This window comes from Candoia aspera, chromosome 3 (assembly GCF_035149785.1).
Source record: "Candoia aspera isolate rCanAsp1 chromosome 3, rCanAsp1.hap2, whole genome shotgun sequence".
Taxonomy (NCBI): domain Eukaryota; kingdom Metazoa; phylum Chordata; class Lepidosauria; order Squamata; family Boidae; genus Candoia; species Candoia aspera.
In genome coordinates, this window is record NC_086155.1 from 190,378,615 (window position 1) to 190,398,083 (window position 19,469).

The 19,469-nt window shown below is 36.8% G+C and overlaps 1 protein-coding gene across 3 annotated transcripts in view; it reads right to left on the minus strand.

The window, feature by feature from the left end:
* The window catches only part of ANGPT1 (angiopoietin 1), a 148,756-nt gene that overhangs the window by 17,226 nt on the left and 112,061 nt on the right, over positions 1–19,469 (minus strand). For 2 of the 3 annotated variants that reach the window (XM_063300267.1, XM_063300268.1), the window contains exon 7: positions 16,589–16,758. In XM_063300267.1, the coding sequence (XP_063156337.1) occupies positions 16,589–16,758 (170 nt within the window). Of the gene's footprint in view, positions 1–16,584; positions 16,759–19,469 lie in introns of those variants that run through there. The other variant, XM_063300269.1, reaches the window with a different exon arrangement.

The following is a 19,469-nucleotide window of genomic DNA, read 5'->3' on the forward strand; positions in this document are numbered from 1 at the left end:
GTGAATGTTTATTCCCATGGGCAAAGCAAAAAGGCTTCCCTGTGTATTTTTCCTTACAGGAAAGAATAACTTAAAATGCTATGCCCAACACTGGCTGGCCAACTGCACTAAATCAAATGACCCCTGGAGAAGAGCAAATGTAGTTGAAAGAAAGAAAGAAAGATCCCAGTAATTATTGACTAGATAGCCTCACACCAATACTTGGAAGGCTATTAGATCAGGTGATAAAAGAGGTTGTTGTTGTTTATTCGTTTAGTCGCTTCCGACTCTTCGTGACTTCATGGACCAGCCCACGCCAGAGCTTCCTGTCGGTCGTCAACATCCCCAGCTCCCCCAGGGACGAGTCCGTCACCTCTAGAATATCATCCATCCATCTTGCCCTTGGTCGGCCCCTCTTCCTTTTGCCTTCCACTCTCCCTAGCATCAGCATCTTCTCCAGGGTGTCCTGTCTTCTCATTATGTGGCCAAAGTATTTCAGTTTTGCCTTTAATATCATTCCCTCAAGTGAGCAGTCTGGCTTTATTTCCTGGAGGATGGACTGGTTTGATCTTCTTGCAGTCCAAGGCACTCTCAGAATTTTCCTCCAACACCACAGTTCAAAAGCATCGATCTTCCTTCGCTCAGCCTTCCTTATGGTCCAGCTCTCGCAGCCATATGTTACTACAGGGAACACCATTGCTTTAACTATGCGGGCCTTTGTTGTCAGTGTGATGTCTCTGCTCTTAACTATTTTATCGAGATTTGTCATTGCTCTTCTTCCAAGGATTAAGCGTCTTCTGATTTCCTGACTGCAGTCAGCATCTGCAGTAATCTTTGCACCTAGGAATACAAAGTCTTTCACTGCTTCTACATTTTCTCCCTCTATTTGCCAGTTATCAGTCAAGCTGGTTGCCATAATCTTGCTTTTTTTGAGGTTTAGCTGCAAGCCAGCTTTTGCACTTTCTTCTTTCACCTTCATCATAAGGCTCCTCAGTTCCTCTTCACTTTCAGCCATCAAAGTGGTATCATCTGCATATCTGAGATTGTTAATGTTTCTTCCAGAGATTTTAACTCCAGCCTTGGATTCCTCAAGACCAGCTTGTCGCATGATGTGTTCTGCATACAAGTTGAATAGGTAGGGTGAGAGTATACAGCCCTGCCGTACTCCTTTCCCAATCTTAAACCAGTCCGTTGTTCCGTGGTCTGTTCTTACTGTTGCTACTTGATCGTTATACAGATTCTTCAGGAGGCATACAAGATGACTTGGTATCCCCATACCACTAAGAACTTGCCACAATTTGTTATGGTCCACACAGTCAAAGGCTTTAGAATAGTCAATAAAACAGAAATAGATGTTTTTCTGAAACTCCCTGGCTTTTTCCATTATCCAGCGGATATTGGCAATTTGGTCTCTAGTTCCTCTGCCTTTTCTAAACCCAGCCTGTACATCTGGCAATTCTCGCTCCATGAACTGCTGAAGTCTACCTTGCAGGATCTTGAGCATTACCTTACTGGCATGTGAAATGAGTGCCACTGTTCGATAGTTTGAACATTCTTTAGTGTTTCCCTTTTTTGGTATGGGGATATAAGTTGATTTTTTCCAATCTGATGGCCATTCTTGTGTTTTCCAAATTTGCTGGCATATAGCATGCATTACCTTGACAGCATCATCTTGCAAGATTTTGAACAGTTCAGCTGGGATGCCGTCGTCTCCTGCTGCCTTGTTATTAGCAATGCTTCTTAAGGCCCACTCAACCTCACTCTTCAGGATGTCTGGCTCTAGCTCACTGACCACACCGTCAAAGCTATCCCCGATATTGTTATCCTTCCTATACAGGTCTTCTGTATATTCTTGCCACCTTTTCTTGATCTCTTCTTCTTCGATAAAAGAGGTTATTTATAAGCATTTCTTAGACAATGGCTTGATTGCTAAAAGTCAATATACCGTAGCTTTGTTAAAAATAGGTCATATGAAAAAAATCACATCTCTTTTGACAGGATAACAACTTTAGTGGACAAGGGGAATGCTATAGATATATTCCACCTCAATCTTTTCAAAATAGATAGATGCAATTTAGGAATTAAGCAGTTCAGCGTTCTCGGTGATCACCATCATGCCATCGTCTCCAACCATTGGGCTGACCATTTTCTTGACACTCCTTTTGTTCTGCACATATAAAGAAACCTGTTATTGTTGCTGTTGTTGTTAATGTTCATTGTAAGCCTCTTTCTGAACCTAAGCCTTCCTGAGGTCAACCTTACAGAAGTGGGATATTTGCTAATACTCTCCTTTTGTTATATGCCCCTCTTTCAATTTTTTAAAACTTGTTCTTTTTTTCTCTTTTTTTCTTTTTCTTTTTTTTTGTTTCTCAGTTTATCAAAAAATTCTTTATGCAACCACAACAGTCTCTTCACTGTTTCCCATTTTCCTTTTTGGTATTGTTGTGTTTGGGCCTTAATTATCTCATTGTTTAGAATTCCCCAACCCTTTTTTCCCTTCAGGATTTCCATCCATGGAATCCTTGCAACCTTTGCCCTTAGCTTATTGAAATCACTTCTATTGAAAACTAAAACATTAATCTGATGATCTTCAGTTTTTGTTGCTTGGTTAATTCTAGGATCATGTGATCACACTGTCCTAGCATTCCTACAACTTCTACTTCCTTAACCATTTCTTCCCTATTAGTAAGTATTAAGACCAACATAGTTGATCCTCTATCCCCTGTCCTCCATCTTTTGGATGATGACATTGTCTACAAGGCACATCAAGAACCTGTTGGATCTCCCACTTGCCACAGACTTTGATTACTAGTTGATGATAGGGTAAAGCTAGGTCTTTGAATAATGTATCTGAAGTAGGATAATTTGAGCCTGGTCATTTGTGCCTTGAGTGAGAACTCTGGGTTGATTTGTTCAATGGTCCATTTATTTGTTTTCTTGGTTGTCCATGGAATTCTCAGGAGTCTTCTCCAACACCAACATTCAGAAATTTGGATGAGGATTCTGCTAAAAATGTTGAATTGTTGCTTGGTGTCAGCCTCACTAGGTAGACAAGACCAGGGAATCAACTCCACAGAAAAGCTAAAACTACTTTAATTGAGATTGGCTATAATTTCAGAATCCTACAAGACTAACTGTGCTGTTCCTCCTCCCCCTACTTATATTCCAGTAAATCAGGCAGGCATTTGCCTCAGCAATGTCCAATTTTATCTTGTTACTCTTTGTTTCATCCCCTTTTGTGTACGTAATGGTTCATGCCTATTTCCATCAAGATCATCTTCTTTACTTTCTACTCTTGGGATATATCCCAATATTCCATACTTACATCCATTCTTCTAAAGAGGTTACTATATTGTTTCATATTCCCACAGACTCTGTTTGCACAAAACAAATGTTAGTGTGTGTATCTGTAGCAGTGATGCTTCTCTCAGCCTAATCACATCTGTCTCCATTTCATACAGAACATAAATATTATCTCCAGAGTCACATTTGAGGCTTCCGCTAGCCAAAACAATGAGGATAATGAAGAATGTTGGAATACAATACAAAATACATTCTGTGCACAAATGATCAAGGTTTATTGAAATAAAGCATTGGCTGAGACCCTGAAGGGTTGTTACAGTCAGCAGGAGCAATACTGAACTAGATCATCAATACGACTTTGTATAAATAGTGATGGCCACTTCATTTTTACTAGAAGTAAATGAGACAAATGTATTAAGAGCAAAGCTATCAGTGGCTACTATCAATGGCCATGATAGGATATATATTATCTCCAGTAGCAGAGGCATTGTGCTTGTTAGTGCCAGTTGCTGGGAAATATAAGAACAAGGGTATTGTAAGTCAGGTTTTGCTTATGGTATCTTCTTCTGCTTTATAGGCATCTTCTAGTTGGCTAGAGTGGGCTACTCAATCCTTTGGATTCAGCACCACAATTATTTTTTTTTCTCTATTTCTCTACTGCCAAATCAAGACTCTAGCAGTTTACACAACAATGGACAAAGACACCTATAAATTAGTTTAGAAAATAAATATGAATAAATATGAATACATTAAAACAACCAATAACTGATCAAAGTTCAAATGTAACAATTTTTTGTTAATAATATTAACAAATTAACAAATATTAACAAATAAATCAATGTAACTAATTCAGAGTGAAAGAAATGAAAGATTGTGAGGAGAAACTACCCAGCCACATTTTTTTTTGTGGGGGGGAAGTTTCATCTTCAGTAGCTTCTGGAATATTAGGAGGGATAGAACTAATCTTAATTTTATGGGTAGGGTATTCCTCAAGGAGGAATCAAAAGCTGAGCAATGTAGAATATTGATTTCATCTCTGTTCTCTTACTTATATACAAAACACATATGAATCTCTATTTCTTGCAAAGTACAAACTAAAATGTTATCATTCTTACTGATGCAGTACATGCAGAATAGTATGTAAAAGTTTGAATCCAATTCTTCTCTTTTGCTAACAGATCTTCTTCCCCAGGTTGAAATGGGAGAGAAAATTCCAACTCCACATCCAGACTCTGAAAACCTACTTTGAAACACATCTGTTGGGGTGAGGGGCCTCAAGGGACTGAGTAGAGACTTCTATTTTCATGATGTTGTATTCCACCCAATCAATAAGAGTTAAACCCCAGCATCAGTTTTTGGCGAGAAAGAGGTCGGAGGATTTTTGAACTTTAAACAGAAGTCAAAGCCTTAGATATTATCAGAGAATGGAATAACTGGTAGTATTTAGATGAGAATTCTGCTTGCAACCCTCCTAAGTTTACACAAAAATAAGTCTGCTTCCATGTGTTTCTAAAATGGACTGGGATGCACTGTATCTGAGATTACATTCATAGTCCACAACAGTGCTTTCTCCAACAATCTTTTTTTCAACAGATTTTCTGCTGAAAAACTGCATCCATTTTTTACTATGGTTAAACAGCCTTAGCTGAACCCTGATTAACAGAAACTTCTGCCACTATTACATCACTTCTAAGACACTTTTAAATAATATATTCATCACTTTTTCCCCCATATGGTAAGAGAGTACTATCTAATTTAGTTTTTTTTTCTTTTTTTAAAAAAAATAGGCCTACAGGCCTATTTTTCCTTTCCTTTCCTTTCCTTTCCTTTCCTTTCCTTTCCTTTCCCTTATTTAACTTTTCATCATTCCCAGTGGAATGACAGATTTTTGTATGTGTGTGTGTAGATACAGACAGATGATATATGTGTAGGTATAGGTGTAGGTGTAGATGCAGATGCAGATATCTAGATTTTAGGTCACACACATCTGATTTCAGTTCAGAAAGCCAGCTAAATTCTACTACAAGCTATAAAGTGATTAGTTTCCAACCAATGCCAATTTACCCAGCTGAATGGCCCATGAACTCAGAATACTTCGTTTTAAGTAGGGCAGGGAGAGAAATGTGGATAGTTTGCACTTTAATGCAAACTTATTGAAATCATTTTCACAAACTAATAGACAAGCAGGTTTATGCTAATTACTGCACTCATCCAAGTTTTGCAGTACAGTGCACAGATTTAAAATGTGATTAAGAGTGTACATAAGAGAGAGAAAAATGTTCACAAAAATTGAATGGTATTAACAGGAGATGTTATGTTACATAAATCAGTTACAAACATTTACTTCTTAGAAAATTGTAAATAAAAATGAATGTATTAGAGAATTTCCCCCCAAATTATCATATTGGTTTTTGTTCAGACGTTTAAAGAAAGCAGTACAATGCAGAAACAGGAAAGAAAAAACTTATGGTTGAAAAAGTGAGAAACTTTAAGACTGAGCTTAATGACTGATTCACCGTATTTTTTTCTGAGTCGTCAGTTACATTACAAACAACTAAAATCAAAATTATACAGAATTTTTATGTATACAGATTTTTTTTTTTAATGTATTTGACTTTTTAAAAATTACTTTAGTCTAAATGACAGATTCTTAGTCTTAGCCAAGTAAAATGATAGACATTTTGGAAAAGGGAAAGAAATCCTTAAATGCCAAACTAATGTAGATGATAAAACGAGTTCTTTAGCCTGTCCAAACATTCTAATAGCTATTTGTTAACCATTGTTAGACTCATCTAAATGAGATGTGAAGCCAATTATAGTCAGAGAGAGAGAAGCACAATGTACAACTCTCCCCCCAGCCCTCAAATATGCAGATTTTGTGGACATGATAACATATTGTCTATACACAGAAGAAAATCTGCAGCAGTATTTGAAGGCACTGCAAAATCTAGGAAGCCCATGTGAATCTCTGAATTGTCTTTGAATATTTCCAAAAAAGTACCTGATTCAATTTGAGACCTCCTATTAAACTGATTCAAGTGCTTGGTTTACCAGATGATTGAATCTCAATTCTTCAGAATCAAATTTTCTATTAAGGCTCACACATCCCTAGTAGTTTTTACTGCTCTAAGTATCATAATATTAACTTACATTTGCCCTCCACCTAACAAATGTCTGCAATTAATGCATTAACTATTAATTAATTAATTATTAATCATTGCATGAACTATGCATTAAGCTATTTTTTTTGTTAAAATGATTAAAACTTAATAAATATATTAATATTTTTTTGCATACAACCAAGTTAGATGATAGATAGATCAATAGATAGATAGATAGGGTTTTAAATGCATTGCTAAAAGAAATTGTGACTTTCCCTCATACTTGTTTTTTATTATCAACATTTTCCATCCTAAGAAGATAATGTGCTTTACAATAAGTTCTCTCTGGACCATTACACATTTTGGTTTTGTTTTCTCTAGTGTTAATGATTTAATACCTCTTTCAAATTGTGCTGCAGAAATTGGCTGCCTGTGGCTGTGGCTGCCATCAGGCAGACTGAACTACAAGAGAGAAGTAAATGAGTTTCATGTAAAATGACAAATAGACAAAACATGCTGGTTGCTACTTGCACATCTCAAGATGACAGGGTCCACTTCAAGGACTGGGTTTGTGTGTGCATGTGCTATCATCCCAAAAGGAAAAGTTGGGCTGTTGTTTGTTCTCCTTTGACATTTTCATTGCCTACCTTATGCAAGAGCCGAGTGCAATTGTATATGCAATTTAATTAATAGATTAGATATTTATCAGCTCTTATACTACCCCATCATGACAGTCTGAAATACTCCATCAGAAATGGTGAACATAAGCTCTTGAATACATAAAATAAGGAAATCCAAAGATATCCTTAAGGAGAAAAATAATTATGTCCCTCCTTCTCTCCCTCCCTTCCTGTAGGAAGACCAAAATTGGAGAATATGCAGCAATGGCAAAACTAACAGCATATGGTATATTTATAATGGAAGCCTAACTAAATTCACATAGGAATGGCTCCCTTTTATATGACACATTGTCCTGCAAAGTAAATTAAGCCATTTAGAATATGGGTTTTAGGAAAAAAGTAAAGAGAACAGTCAAAAACAATAGATGAAATGTCTTAAACAGATAGTAGAATAACCTCCAATATTTAACATTCAAAATACAGCACAAATATTTAGGTAGTTAGCGGGTGGGGAAATAAATGGAAGGGAAGGGGATAACACATTACCAAAAGTTTTTTTTTTTAATAATATTTTTACTTATGTTTAAGTAGTTACTTAGCTTCTACATTGCTTTTTGTATTTTTGTTCTTTATTCTTTGGTGTTTTCTGTTAAAGTAATCTGTCAAAGCTTATGTAATAAAAAGAGCATTGTTTCTTCTAAATCAGTTTTCTCAGAAGTTCTTTATTGCTAATGGTTGTTTTTGCATTTTCTAACACATTCATTACTAAAAGGCATTGAAAATAAAGACATACATACATATATTTTCAGAAAATACATCTAAAAGAATATTTTCTCCTTGGATCAATTCTGGGAGAGAGTGTTGGAAATTCAAGACCGGTCCAGATTACCTTTGAGAAGTCTTCTACTCAATTCTGTTCTCTAGCTCTAAACAGTAGGGTTGTGAATGTTGTGAAAAGAAGTGTTTCAGAATTCACACAACTATAGCATCTTCCTGCTATTCATTAAAGCAACTACTTCTTTCTCAGGGTTCCATATCAGTCTGAAAAATGATGTGTTGCCTTAATGAATCAACTTGTTTTGGAAATATGCCCAGTCCTACTAAACAGTTTTCATTCATTTTTTATTCAGAGATGGAACAAGCTTCAATAGATGTTGATTCAGCTTTTATCATCAAGCACTTAAGAATTATACATATTCTAGCCAACTCTGAAGCAAAGAGGTTTTTCCAAGAAATAGTAAGACTATAGATGAAAGGACTTCTCATCATGCTTTGGTGACAAAACATTTATTTCTAGCAAGGTGGTGGTTTCTAGAATATTCACAAATATTTGGACATAAATAGTAGGACCAATAGCAATGGTAGTAAATAACAATGGTAACAAGAAAGTATAATAAGAAACACAAAGCAGATTAGCGCTAAGGCAGCCTACATATAGCAAATATTTTATTTTTTAAGTAAAGTTCAATCCTGGTATGTTGGCATAGGAACCCTAGGTAAAACTCTAGTATTGAACTCTGCAATTCTATGCAGACTTGAAAGTCGTGAAGCTTGCTTTTGAACAGTTATGTTGGATTGCCCTTTATCTGGCTTTAAGATACATATGAATAGCTAGCAAACTTAAAGTAATTGGCTCTGCTTATGATGCCCCTTTAGGTTTACCAAAGTTGATGCTACCTCTGCCCCACCAGCTTACTGGGCATCAGCCAGCTGGCAGGAATTCAAAAGTTAGTGAACAGCTGACTTTATATCTTAATCCATTCATTAATTTATATAATTTATTAAATTTGTATGCCCCCCAACTCTCAGCAACTCTGGGTGGCTCACAACAATCAAAGAAAGAGATTACAATAAAATCAGTAAAACATAAAAAACAAAGATAAAAGATGATAAGCATGAAAAAGTGAGGGATCTCTCTAACTGAAGGTCTGGGTGAAGAGCTAGGTCTTCACAGCTCTTCTAAACAGCAGAGTGGGAGCCATCCAGATTTTGGGGGGAACCTTGTTCCATAGGGCAGACACTGCTACAGAGAAGGTGCACTTCCAGGGTCCTAAGAGATAATTTTGTTTAATTGAAGGAGCCCAAAGTACACCAACCCTGCAGGCAGATTTTATGGGAGACAAGCAGTCCCTCAAGTAACCAGGCCATATGCCATGCAGATATATGTATACGTATACATATCCATCCATGATTTTATATAAACCATTGTTTGCTCATGTCAAAAATAGAAGCTGTGTCAGTCCAGTTCTGGGTTCAGAGCCAAGCCATGATTTGTGCAAACTAGAGTTTGTGCTACCATGTCATATAATGGGTTACTCAAACTGGAAAAGAGCATTAAAACATGGAAGGTACAGATAAGCATCTGGTTATCTTAACCAAGCTGTAGGATATTCATATGTGACTAAAGAAAACCTTAGGGAATGCTAATTATCATTTTTCAGTTCAGGATTGTATTTCCTTAACCAGCAGTGAACTTCTAAGATTTAGTTAATCAGGACAGGACAATCAAGAAATGTACTGTGTTCCTGGAAATGTTTATAGCTATTTGAAACAAATAAATATTGCCTTGGAATCCTTCTGCTTTCTAAGGACGTTGTGGGTTTCAAAAAAAAAAAAAAAGTGCCAGGATGAATTATGTGACACTAAGACCCCTGCTAGAAAAACACAAACAGCCTGTTAAACATATTTCTGCTCCCATGGCGTCAGTTGTGGCCAACAGAGTCAGATATGAGTGAAAGGTTCATTCACTGTCATCTATTTATACTCTAGGCTCTTAGCTGGTGCCACACTGACCGGGTCAGAAGGGCTTGGCCTGAACTTAGAATGCTATTTCTTCCCTTAAAAATCAGGGCAATTGGCCTATAAAAACCTGCAGTTCAGAATTATGACTCTGCCAATTGAAATAAAATCAAAAAGTAAGTAGGTAGGAATTGTTACTACTGTTAAATTGAAGGATGGGATTTTTTTGAAGGGGGCATAAATAAATAAGCCTCTGCCCACTTTGTGGATTTCTCTTAACCATCACAAGGGCTGGGCATGCAACAAAAAACACCATATTCTTCTGAGCTCAGAACAAATCAGCTTCATCTGGGATATTCTGTTGGAAATATCTGAGTTGGCTGAATTCCAATCCCCCAAAAACCCACTTCTTAAAACAGTTTAAATGTTCTATCAAACAGGATATGCTGCTTTAATGAATCAACTTGTTTTAGCATAAGAAATAAGAGTTCAAAACAAACAAATGTGTAAATAAGAAAACGTCTCCTAGAAATTTGAGCAAGGGAAGGTAAACCTTCATAGGTAGATGTAGTCCAGAAATGTCCCTGCCTCTGACTCTATAAGCAGAGTGAAAGCTGTTTCCTTTTCAAAGGAGACTGCGCTACCAATCAAGTATTCATGTCAACCTCAATAACCAGCCATCTTAAGCAGCAGGCAGCAGCAGGGCTAATCAGCTATCCACACTGATATAGTGCCAGAGCAAGAGCCCATGATAGGCTTCTGTGAAAATGCTGCTGGACATGTGCAAAAGTTCTTCTGGACTTTGCATGTGCCCCCAGATTAAGCAGTCTACAAGATAATACTGATTATCTCATTGATGTAAATCACATCACTCTTCCATTATGAAGTTCCTTTACAATGCAAGGTTCCTCGTTGCAGTTGCTTCACATAGGCTTAACTGCTTCTTCTTGACTATTTTTCCTTATTTTTTTTCCCCTAAACACTCTATTTGACCACCGATCCATATGCATTTTGCCTGAAGAATCAAGGAGAACTTTATATTTTAGCTTGGGGCATTTAGGCCAAGACATCTCTAACGTGAAGAACTATTTTGGCCAAAATATTCTAACTTGAAACAAACATGTAGGAAAAATCAAAATTAAATTTAAGCCATTCCTGAAACAAATTAGTCTGTATGATTGCAAATCCTTTTCTCCCACTTTCTCGATTTCCTGATAAACCTATTTGAAGACTCAATCTGGCCAATGGAATAACGAATGTATATTTGTCTATGACCTAAAACTGTTTAAACCACAAACGCCATCTTTTACATAGATTCATAGACATATCATGCTATATATTGCCTGTGCAGAAAGTAATGTAAAATAATATATTCATCCAATGCAAATATCCACCCCAAGTATTTGAGCAAATGCCATATATTATCAAGTACTTTGGTGAGCTCTTGGATACTTTGTATACTTTAATTGGGAACTCGACTTCCCAGGAAAAAATACTTCATAGCTATATGGTTTTGAAAAATTAGGATATTTTTTAATGTACATGTGTTCAGCATTACTGCTTCAAATCAGAGATTCTTAGGCTAATAAAACTTAGTAGAGAGAAAGAAATACAAACAGCACAGAGAATAAACAGAACACTTCTGAAGTCACCAGTTGGGAGTGATCCAGGCTGAATCCAAACTTTCTATAGGGTGTTGCAGAACAGTATGAAAGATGATTTTCCATATTTTTTCAGATGCAATGGATTACTTTGTAGACTCTGAATCCTTACATCAAGTGATTGTAATGAAATGTTGGAGCAGTGTTCTTTATCCAATGATGAGACTCTACTGCAAAAAAGGCACTCAAAATACTTTTTTCCACCTCCCACAACCCTACTTCATTTTTTTTTTTTTTGGTTTTGCTTTATTTTGGGCTTTCTATTTTAGTATTCTTTGAACAAATGCCCAAACCAACTTGGAAACCAGTTCCCTGGTTGGCTATTTTTATTCCTGATGGAAATGGTGGTATTTGAATTTCATCTGCTGTGCACCCTGGTTGTATTTGTGCCTTTGTTAACAGAAAATTGGATGCAGAATCAGTATTGTTATTAATCATTTCATCATCATGGAAAAGCTTTCACTTGGCTGGACAACGGCACATAAATACACCACTCCTCATGAGAGATATTCAGAATAAAACAACTGAAAACCAGTGAAGCTCCAAGAGGACAATAGCTTAGATCTATGGATTTTAGCATGGTAGGCACTTTTGAGCTTACTGAAACACAACACAAACAAATGAGCATTGCTAAAATCTAAGGCAATAACAGAGCCTATTCTGGGGCATTGAAGTTTCTCTTTAGTTCATCACCAGCTTCTGTAGCCCTTCTACATTTGGCAAGGGAAGTGAAGTCTTATTCATGTGCCTGTAGCAATTTCCTACAGCAGTGCCTTCAAGATCATCATTACTATATATATAAATTGAAAACAAATAACTGGCTAAGAGTCGGTTTCCCAAGGTAAATCAGTTTGCATATTGGTTATGGTTGTCATTATGCAGCAGCAGTTAGACCAAACCTCTCTCTCTCTTTCTCTTCCTGCTATGGATATGTTGTTGTTGTTTATTTGTTTAGTCGCTTCCGACTCTTCGTGACTCCATGGACGAGCCCACGCCAGAGCTTCCTGTCGGTCGTCAACACCCCCAGCTCCCCCAGGGATGAGTCCGTCACCTCTAGAATATCATCCATCCACCTTGCCCTTGGTCGGCCCCTCTTCTTTTTGCCCTCCACTCTCCCTAGCATCAGCATCTTCTCCAGGGTGTCCTGTCTTCTCATTATGTGGCCAAAGTATTTCAGTTTTGCCTTTAATATCATTCCCTCAAGTGAGCAGTCTGGCTTTATTTCCTGGAGGATGGACTGGTTTGATCTTCTTGCAGTCCAAGGCACTCTCAGAATTTTCCTCCAACACCACAGTTCAAAAGCATCGATCTTCCTTCTCTCAGCCTTCCTTATGGTCCAGCTCTCGCAGCCATATGTTACTACTGGGAATACCATTGCTTTAACTATGCGGGCCTTTGTTGTCAGTGTGATGTCTCTGCTCTTAACTATTTTATCAAGATTTGTCATTGCTCTTCTCCCAAGGATTAAGCGTCTTCTGATTTCCTGACTGCAATCAGCATCTGCAGTAATCTTCGCCCCTAGAAATACAAAGTCGTTCACTGCTTCTACATTTTCTCCCTCTATTTGCCAGTTATCAATCAAGCTGGTTGCCATAATCTTGGTTTTTTTGAGGTTTAGCTGCAAGCCAGCTTTTGCACTTTCTTCTTTCACCTTCATCATAAGGCTCCTCAGTTCCTCTTCACTTTCAGCCATCAAAGTGGTATCATCTGCATATCTGAGATTGTTAATGTTTCTTCCAGTGATTTTAACTCCAGCCTTGGATTCCTCAAGCCCAGCATGTCGCATGATGTGTTCTGCATACAAGTTGAATAGGTAGGGTGAGAAGATACAGCCCTGCCGTACTCCTTTCCCAATCTTAAACCAGTCCGTTGTTCCGTGGTCTGTTCTTACTGTTGCTACTTGGTCGTTATACAGATTCCTCAGGAGGCAGACAAGATGACTTGGTATCCCCATACCACTAAGAACTTGCCACAATTTGTTATGGTCCACATAGTCAAAGGCTTATGGATATACTTGAATTTATAAATACACAGATAGGATTGCATCTTGAGTATGTGTTCATTCTGAATATGTGTACTCTATGCTGATTTGTTGGCTTGTAATGTAGTCTCTAGATTAGAGATTCTAGCTTACATAGAATAGTGTGAACATGCTTGAGGTAAAACTGGGCTTTGGTTGCACTCATGGCATATTGGCCACAATGTGCCAGTACTGCCAATACTGACTTTATCATTTGCAGGAGTGCTAAAACATCTATGGGACTATCTAGTGAAAACCAAGGCTTACAACTTGGAATGTATAACAAATGCTTGTAGTGACAGTCAAAGTGAGTTGGATGTGGATGTGAAAATATATGAATTTTTATATGCAGTTTTTGCTGCACTGTTGGCTGAGAACCAAAATCTGTAGTGAATGTTAGATGGTGTGATACAACAAGATGTATGGATCTGAAAATGAGTATATTAAAGACCAAGGCAATTGTATTTGACAAATGATTGCAAGCTATACAAAGATGCTGAAAGACAAGAGTAGGTAGATAAATCTGTGTACTTTGATAAAATATTTATCAAAGATGAGGAAATGGAGAGATGTTACGATGTACAAATGCAGGTTGAAAAGTAATTAATAGTGAGCATGTTGTGAGGTGTGCATGTCTGTCAAAAGAAGCAAAACCAGCTGTGTATAAGTACATGCTTTTGCCTCTTTGGTACATGGACATGAGAACTCAATATATTGGAATAAAAATGAAAAGAAGTTAAGAAATGTATGTAGTAAACGGACAGACAGCCAAAAATGAATGGGTGCTGAATAAGGATTGAATAGTGAAGTGGGTGACCATTAAAAACATGCCTTGAGGTGTTTTGGTCATATAAAGATAATGAATGAGGAACAAATTTTAAAACCAAAATATGAAGGAAGAATGAATGGGCTGAGAGGCTGAGAAAAACCAAGGAATTTGTGGTTAGGTAGATTATGAGAATAAGGGAAGAGAGAAGTTTAAAGAGTGTAAAGCAATGTATGAAGGTGTACATGGATGTAATAAAAGCAAGAATGGTTTGTAGGGTTAGAAATATATGCAGAGGTATAGCAAATAGTGTTTGTGTAAACTAGATTTAGGTATACTTCCATTTATTTTTCTTACCTCATGCATTAATTACTTTAGTCCACTACGTTTTTACTTTTTACTTTTTTTGTATTATTCATAACATTGCTTACCCTGAATGAGAATAGTGTGATAGGTATGTGTGGATTGGAATCAAAATGAGTTGCACTTACTTCTGATTAACTTAAATTCCATTGAGTCTGATTTGATTTTGTAGGAATGTATGATAATGCCTTATACCAGCTCAATGTATTCATACATATAGTCCAATATTATCAGTGATGAATGGTAACAACTCTCCATAACAATACATGAAGAACCATGCTAGATCAGACCAGAAGCTTATCTAGCCTATCATTCCTTTCCCACAGTAATTAATCAAATGCCCATAGGAATCTACATTCATAAGAGGAAACTACAATTGGCATGAAGAATACTCCTTGTGTTACTAAAAGTCATATATCACTATCACATCTTTTTTCCTGACTTGAGACTGAGATGTGCATTGAAGAAAGGAATAAAGCCAATATTTGACATCAGAGACTTGCATGCTTGAACTCAAGATGGCAGGGATAGAACTAGGCAGCTTCTCCATGTAAGATAATGTGCCTGACTGTTGAACTATGCTTAAATCTCCCCTTGGATCTTCTCTTAATCATTACAAAATTTAACAGGATCAGGAATATTGCCTGCTATTGAGGGCTGCAGTACTTCTGTCTTTGTTTGAGGCATACCGACCCTTAATCACTGAAAGACATCCATAACTTTGAAATTATATTAGATAATAAACTAGGCTGAAAGAAAACATATACCAGTATGTGAAGACTGTTAGACTCTGTGGTCCAGTAAGATGCTAGACTTGGCTAGGGTAAGAACTGAGAACTTTGACTATTTTTATTAGATCACTATCTTTTAAATGCAAAATAACATCTTAACCTTTATTTGTGCTTTCAATCTGCTATTTCTATCTTGGGAAAATGTTCATCTTTTAGGGTTTTATGCAATACACACAGAGGTTTCTTCGTGATCAAAAAAGCCCAACAGTATTTTCCTGGTGTTTGCAAAGTGTACATTACCTTGAGCCAAGTTTAGAAAGCTAGCTTAGTCCAACTGTAAACCAAATCTGTACATTTTGTGCTCCTGATGGTGTTTTTGGAATCACAACAGCTATATCCAACTTTACCCTCATCTCCCCCTACACCTTTAACTAGTAACTGTTGCTATATAGCCAAGGAGATGCTATCACTTTGTATCAGATGCCTTCCTTTACTTGACCACTGGAAATGTTGTAATGGTAGGGAAGAAGATGCCAGGAGCACTGACAAATGTATTTTACTAGCTAGCCTTGCATGTCTAATCTTTTGGCAATAATTGTTTCAAATACCAATGGAAGAAGAGAAAGGAGCAAGGTGGAGGATGGAAGAGAGAGAGAGAACAATAACCATAAGACAGATAGGAAGCTAGATATATACTGAGAAATTAAAGTAAAAATCAATCCAAGAAGAATTGAAAAGTGAGAAGTGAGCTATAATGTTCACTTTCATTTGAAAGATGAATATTAAAGGTCTTCAACTTCATATCTGGGAAATGTAGAAATCCATGGGATAGTCTTTCCAGTATATTCTTATAGTACAACCTCTGAGCATATTTCTTAATTAATGCAAATAAAATATCACAAGAGTAGAGTATCCTATGCTTATTAATCTAGGACACTGAAAATTTACTGATTGCAAAGTAATAATGCTTCAAATTGCACTGTGGTGGAAAGAAATATAATTGGAAATCTACAACCATAAAATGGGCATGACCTGTCAAAGGAACACTGCATAGTCATATGAATGTATACTCACAATACTTGCATATGAGCATCTTATTTATGTACATAAATGTGCATGTACATCAAGACAATCAGAATAAACAGTATTGATTAGTCTGAATTAAGCTTGAGTTTCATGCAAGATCTTGTACTCCATCTACTAAAACTGAACTTCAAGTTTTACTTTCATGTTTCTAATAAGTTTCCATGTTACATGCATATTTTAAAAAGGCAGTCATAAAAGTAAAATCACATCTGGACTCACCTGTAATTCTGTTTTTCATTTCCTATGTAAAATCTATCATATTGTGAATAAGCCCGACTTCCTTCCCAATCCGTTAGTTCGATTCTTAGAGAATAATGTTTTTGACTGGTGGTTATTGCAAAGATAAATTCATTTCCCAGCCAATATTCACCAGAGGGACTACCGAAACCCTAGAAGAAAATGATGAAGTGAGTTCCATCATCCTTGCTTAGGTTTGCAAAACATATACCATAACAATTTTCATTATATAGCAAATGCTCACAGCCTTCCTCAACCTGCTGAGTTCTTACAGTATGTATTGGCTTACAACTGACATCATTCTAGCCACAGAAAGTTAATTGGAAATGCTAGGAAAGATGCTGATGCTGCCTGTCACTTTTGGGAAAATCAACTTTCATGAGTGTGTAATAATTCTTGACAAATGTGCACAATGTTCTTGATATCTTAATCTACTGATTTAGAATATACACTAATTCTCTTTTGAATAATTTGATGATGATGATGATGGTTTTCTTTGTTCTTTTGGTAAGAAGAAGATATTGTATGTGATTGCTATGAAAAGCAAGAAAGAAGGGCTACTGATTGAGACATTCTTTGTCCTAACTAATCTTCCTTTTAAATGTTTTGTCTTTAGACTGGATCAGATACAATCTTTGACCAATAACAAAGTACATCATATTGTATCCAGGGTACATTTTCAAGCTTTATTCCCTAAGAAATTAAAGTGCAATTCATTCACAACTAACAAGTCCCATTGATTTCAATAGAACCAGACTGTGGCTTACTTCCTTAGTCTGAATGTTATTTATAAATGTAAAAACAAATGATAGAAATACCCAGGAATAAGAAGGAAGTACTGTCTTGTTTAACTCATTTAACAGACTGGGACTTAAAAAAGAAAATATCCTTTTAAAATGAATATTTTAAAATGTTTTATTGTATGCCACCCAGAGTCACATCTGTGAGATGGGCAGCTATATAAATTTGATAGATAGATAGATAGATAGATAGATAGATAGATAGATAGATAGATAGATAGATAGATAGATAGATAGATAGATAGATAGATAAAACATATTCCCATGTAATATTATAACACTGATATTTTGCCAAAATATTCAAAAGATTTAAAAGGCTACCAGATATATCAAAGTAGGCAACATTTCACCTCTGAAACTTCAACACTATCTTCATAGTCATAAATTGGGCCTAGTCTGCACATTTAGCAATTCTGTGTTATCAGTATGCAAAGCTACTACTGGCTTTTCAGCGTAGTTAGGAACTGCCCCACTGACGTGGAGCACACCCTACATTATACCATCCTTATTCATTATGATTTGGATCACTATGAAATCTACCTAAAATGCAAAAGTGCAATGACTTAGAAGTACTGTGAAACATGAAACTAAGAACAACCAGTGAATACAGAAGTACAGTGAAATATCAATTTTCCAAACTGCTAGTTTCCTTTGAGATTGATACAAATGGCTCAAATTACATAATCTGCATTATTTGCATCACTGAGTCATATACTTCAGTTTACCAGATTTTGAAATAATAGATACCCCCAAATAATCTAGTAAAATGAGATTCTGCTGTAACTTTTAAAGGAACTGGAATTGGATACAGCTTCTTGTAGAACTAAGTAGAAACTTTTTTTTTTCTTTTTTAAATTCTCCACTAGACCTTTATATTCTAGAGGTGACGGACTCGTCCCTGGGGGAGCTGGGGGTGTTGACGACCGACAGGAAGCTCTGGCGTGGGCTGGTCCATGAAGTCATGAAGAGTCAGAGGCAACTGAACGAATAAACAACAACAAGGGTTGGGGATCAAAGGCACTGCCCTGCAATGTTTCCACTTCCAGATGGGCAGTTCCAATGACTATTGTCGGGCAGGAGAGGTCAAGCTCAGGTTTGGATCTCTACCTCATTTTGCTTAACATGTACGCAAAGATGATAAAGGAGCCGACCAAGGGCAAGATGGATGGATGATATTCTAGAGGTGACGGACTCGTCCCTCGGGGAGCTGGGGGTGTTGACGACCGACAGGAAGCTCTGGCGTGGGCTGGTCCATGAAGTCATGAAGAGTCGGAAGCGACTGAACGAATAAACAACAACACTAGACCTTTGGGGAGGGATAAAATTGGGTGGACAATTCCTCTGAATTTCTCTAGAATAAGAAATTCTCTAAAAAATTCTCTGCAGCAGAATCTCCTTTTCATGTCCGCAGATGATAGTTACTTCACTACTGAAAAAGCTCTATGGGAGGAATTCCTCATGGTGCCTTCCGCTGGGTATTAATTGAGCTGTGGAAAACACAAGGAACTACAGATCAATTGAGAATTTTTTGGAAAATGAAAGCTGGGATACTTACACTAATTTGTTAGCCATCTCATAACTAGAACACTAAGCTCACTCGTGAGAATTTCTCTTTCTTTTTCTCCTTTGAAAGAACTCTAAAGCAAATTCTCTTTCATCAAAGTGCATGAAAACAGGTAGGAAAAATGCAGTATTTCTCTGCTTAGCACTAATTTCTTCTGGATATCCTATTCCTGAATTGGAAATAATTAAGCTTCCATTGATTTTTAGGAAAAATATAAACCTGGCAAGCAGTTTTCTTTAGGATTTGACTCAGGTACTCCTAGTCTGAAATGGTTGGAAATAGTGGTACCATTGAGATGGGTTAATTAAAGAGAATGTTTCTTAAAGTTCTAAGAACACCTAGGATACAATGGTAGATGTTATGATCCTTCATTTCAACTTCTCGCCTGTGCTTGGTTGTTGAATTGAGATGGCAAAGCAGGTAGAAGTGCTAAGCATCTTGGAAGAAAGAGATCTCAGTGGATGTGCTTTTAGGACTTAAGGCATAGAAAAATCTAATA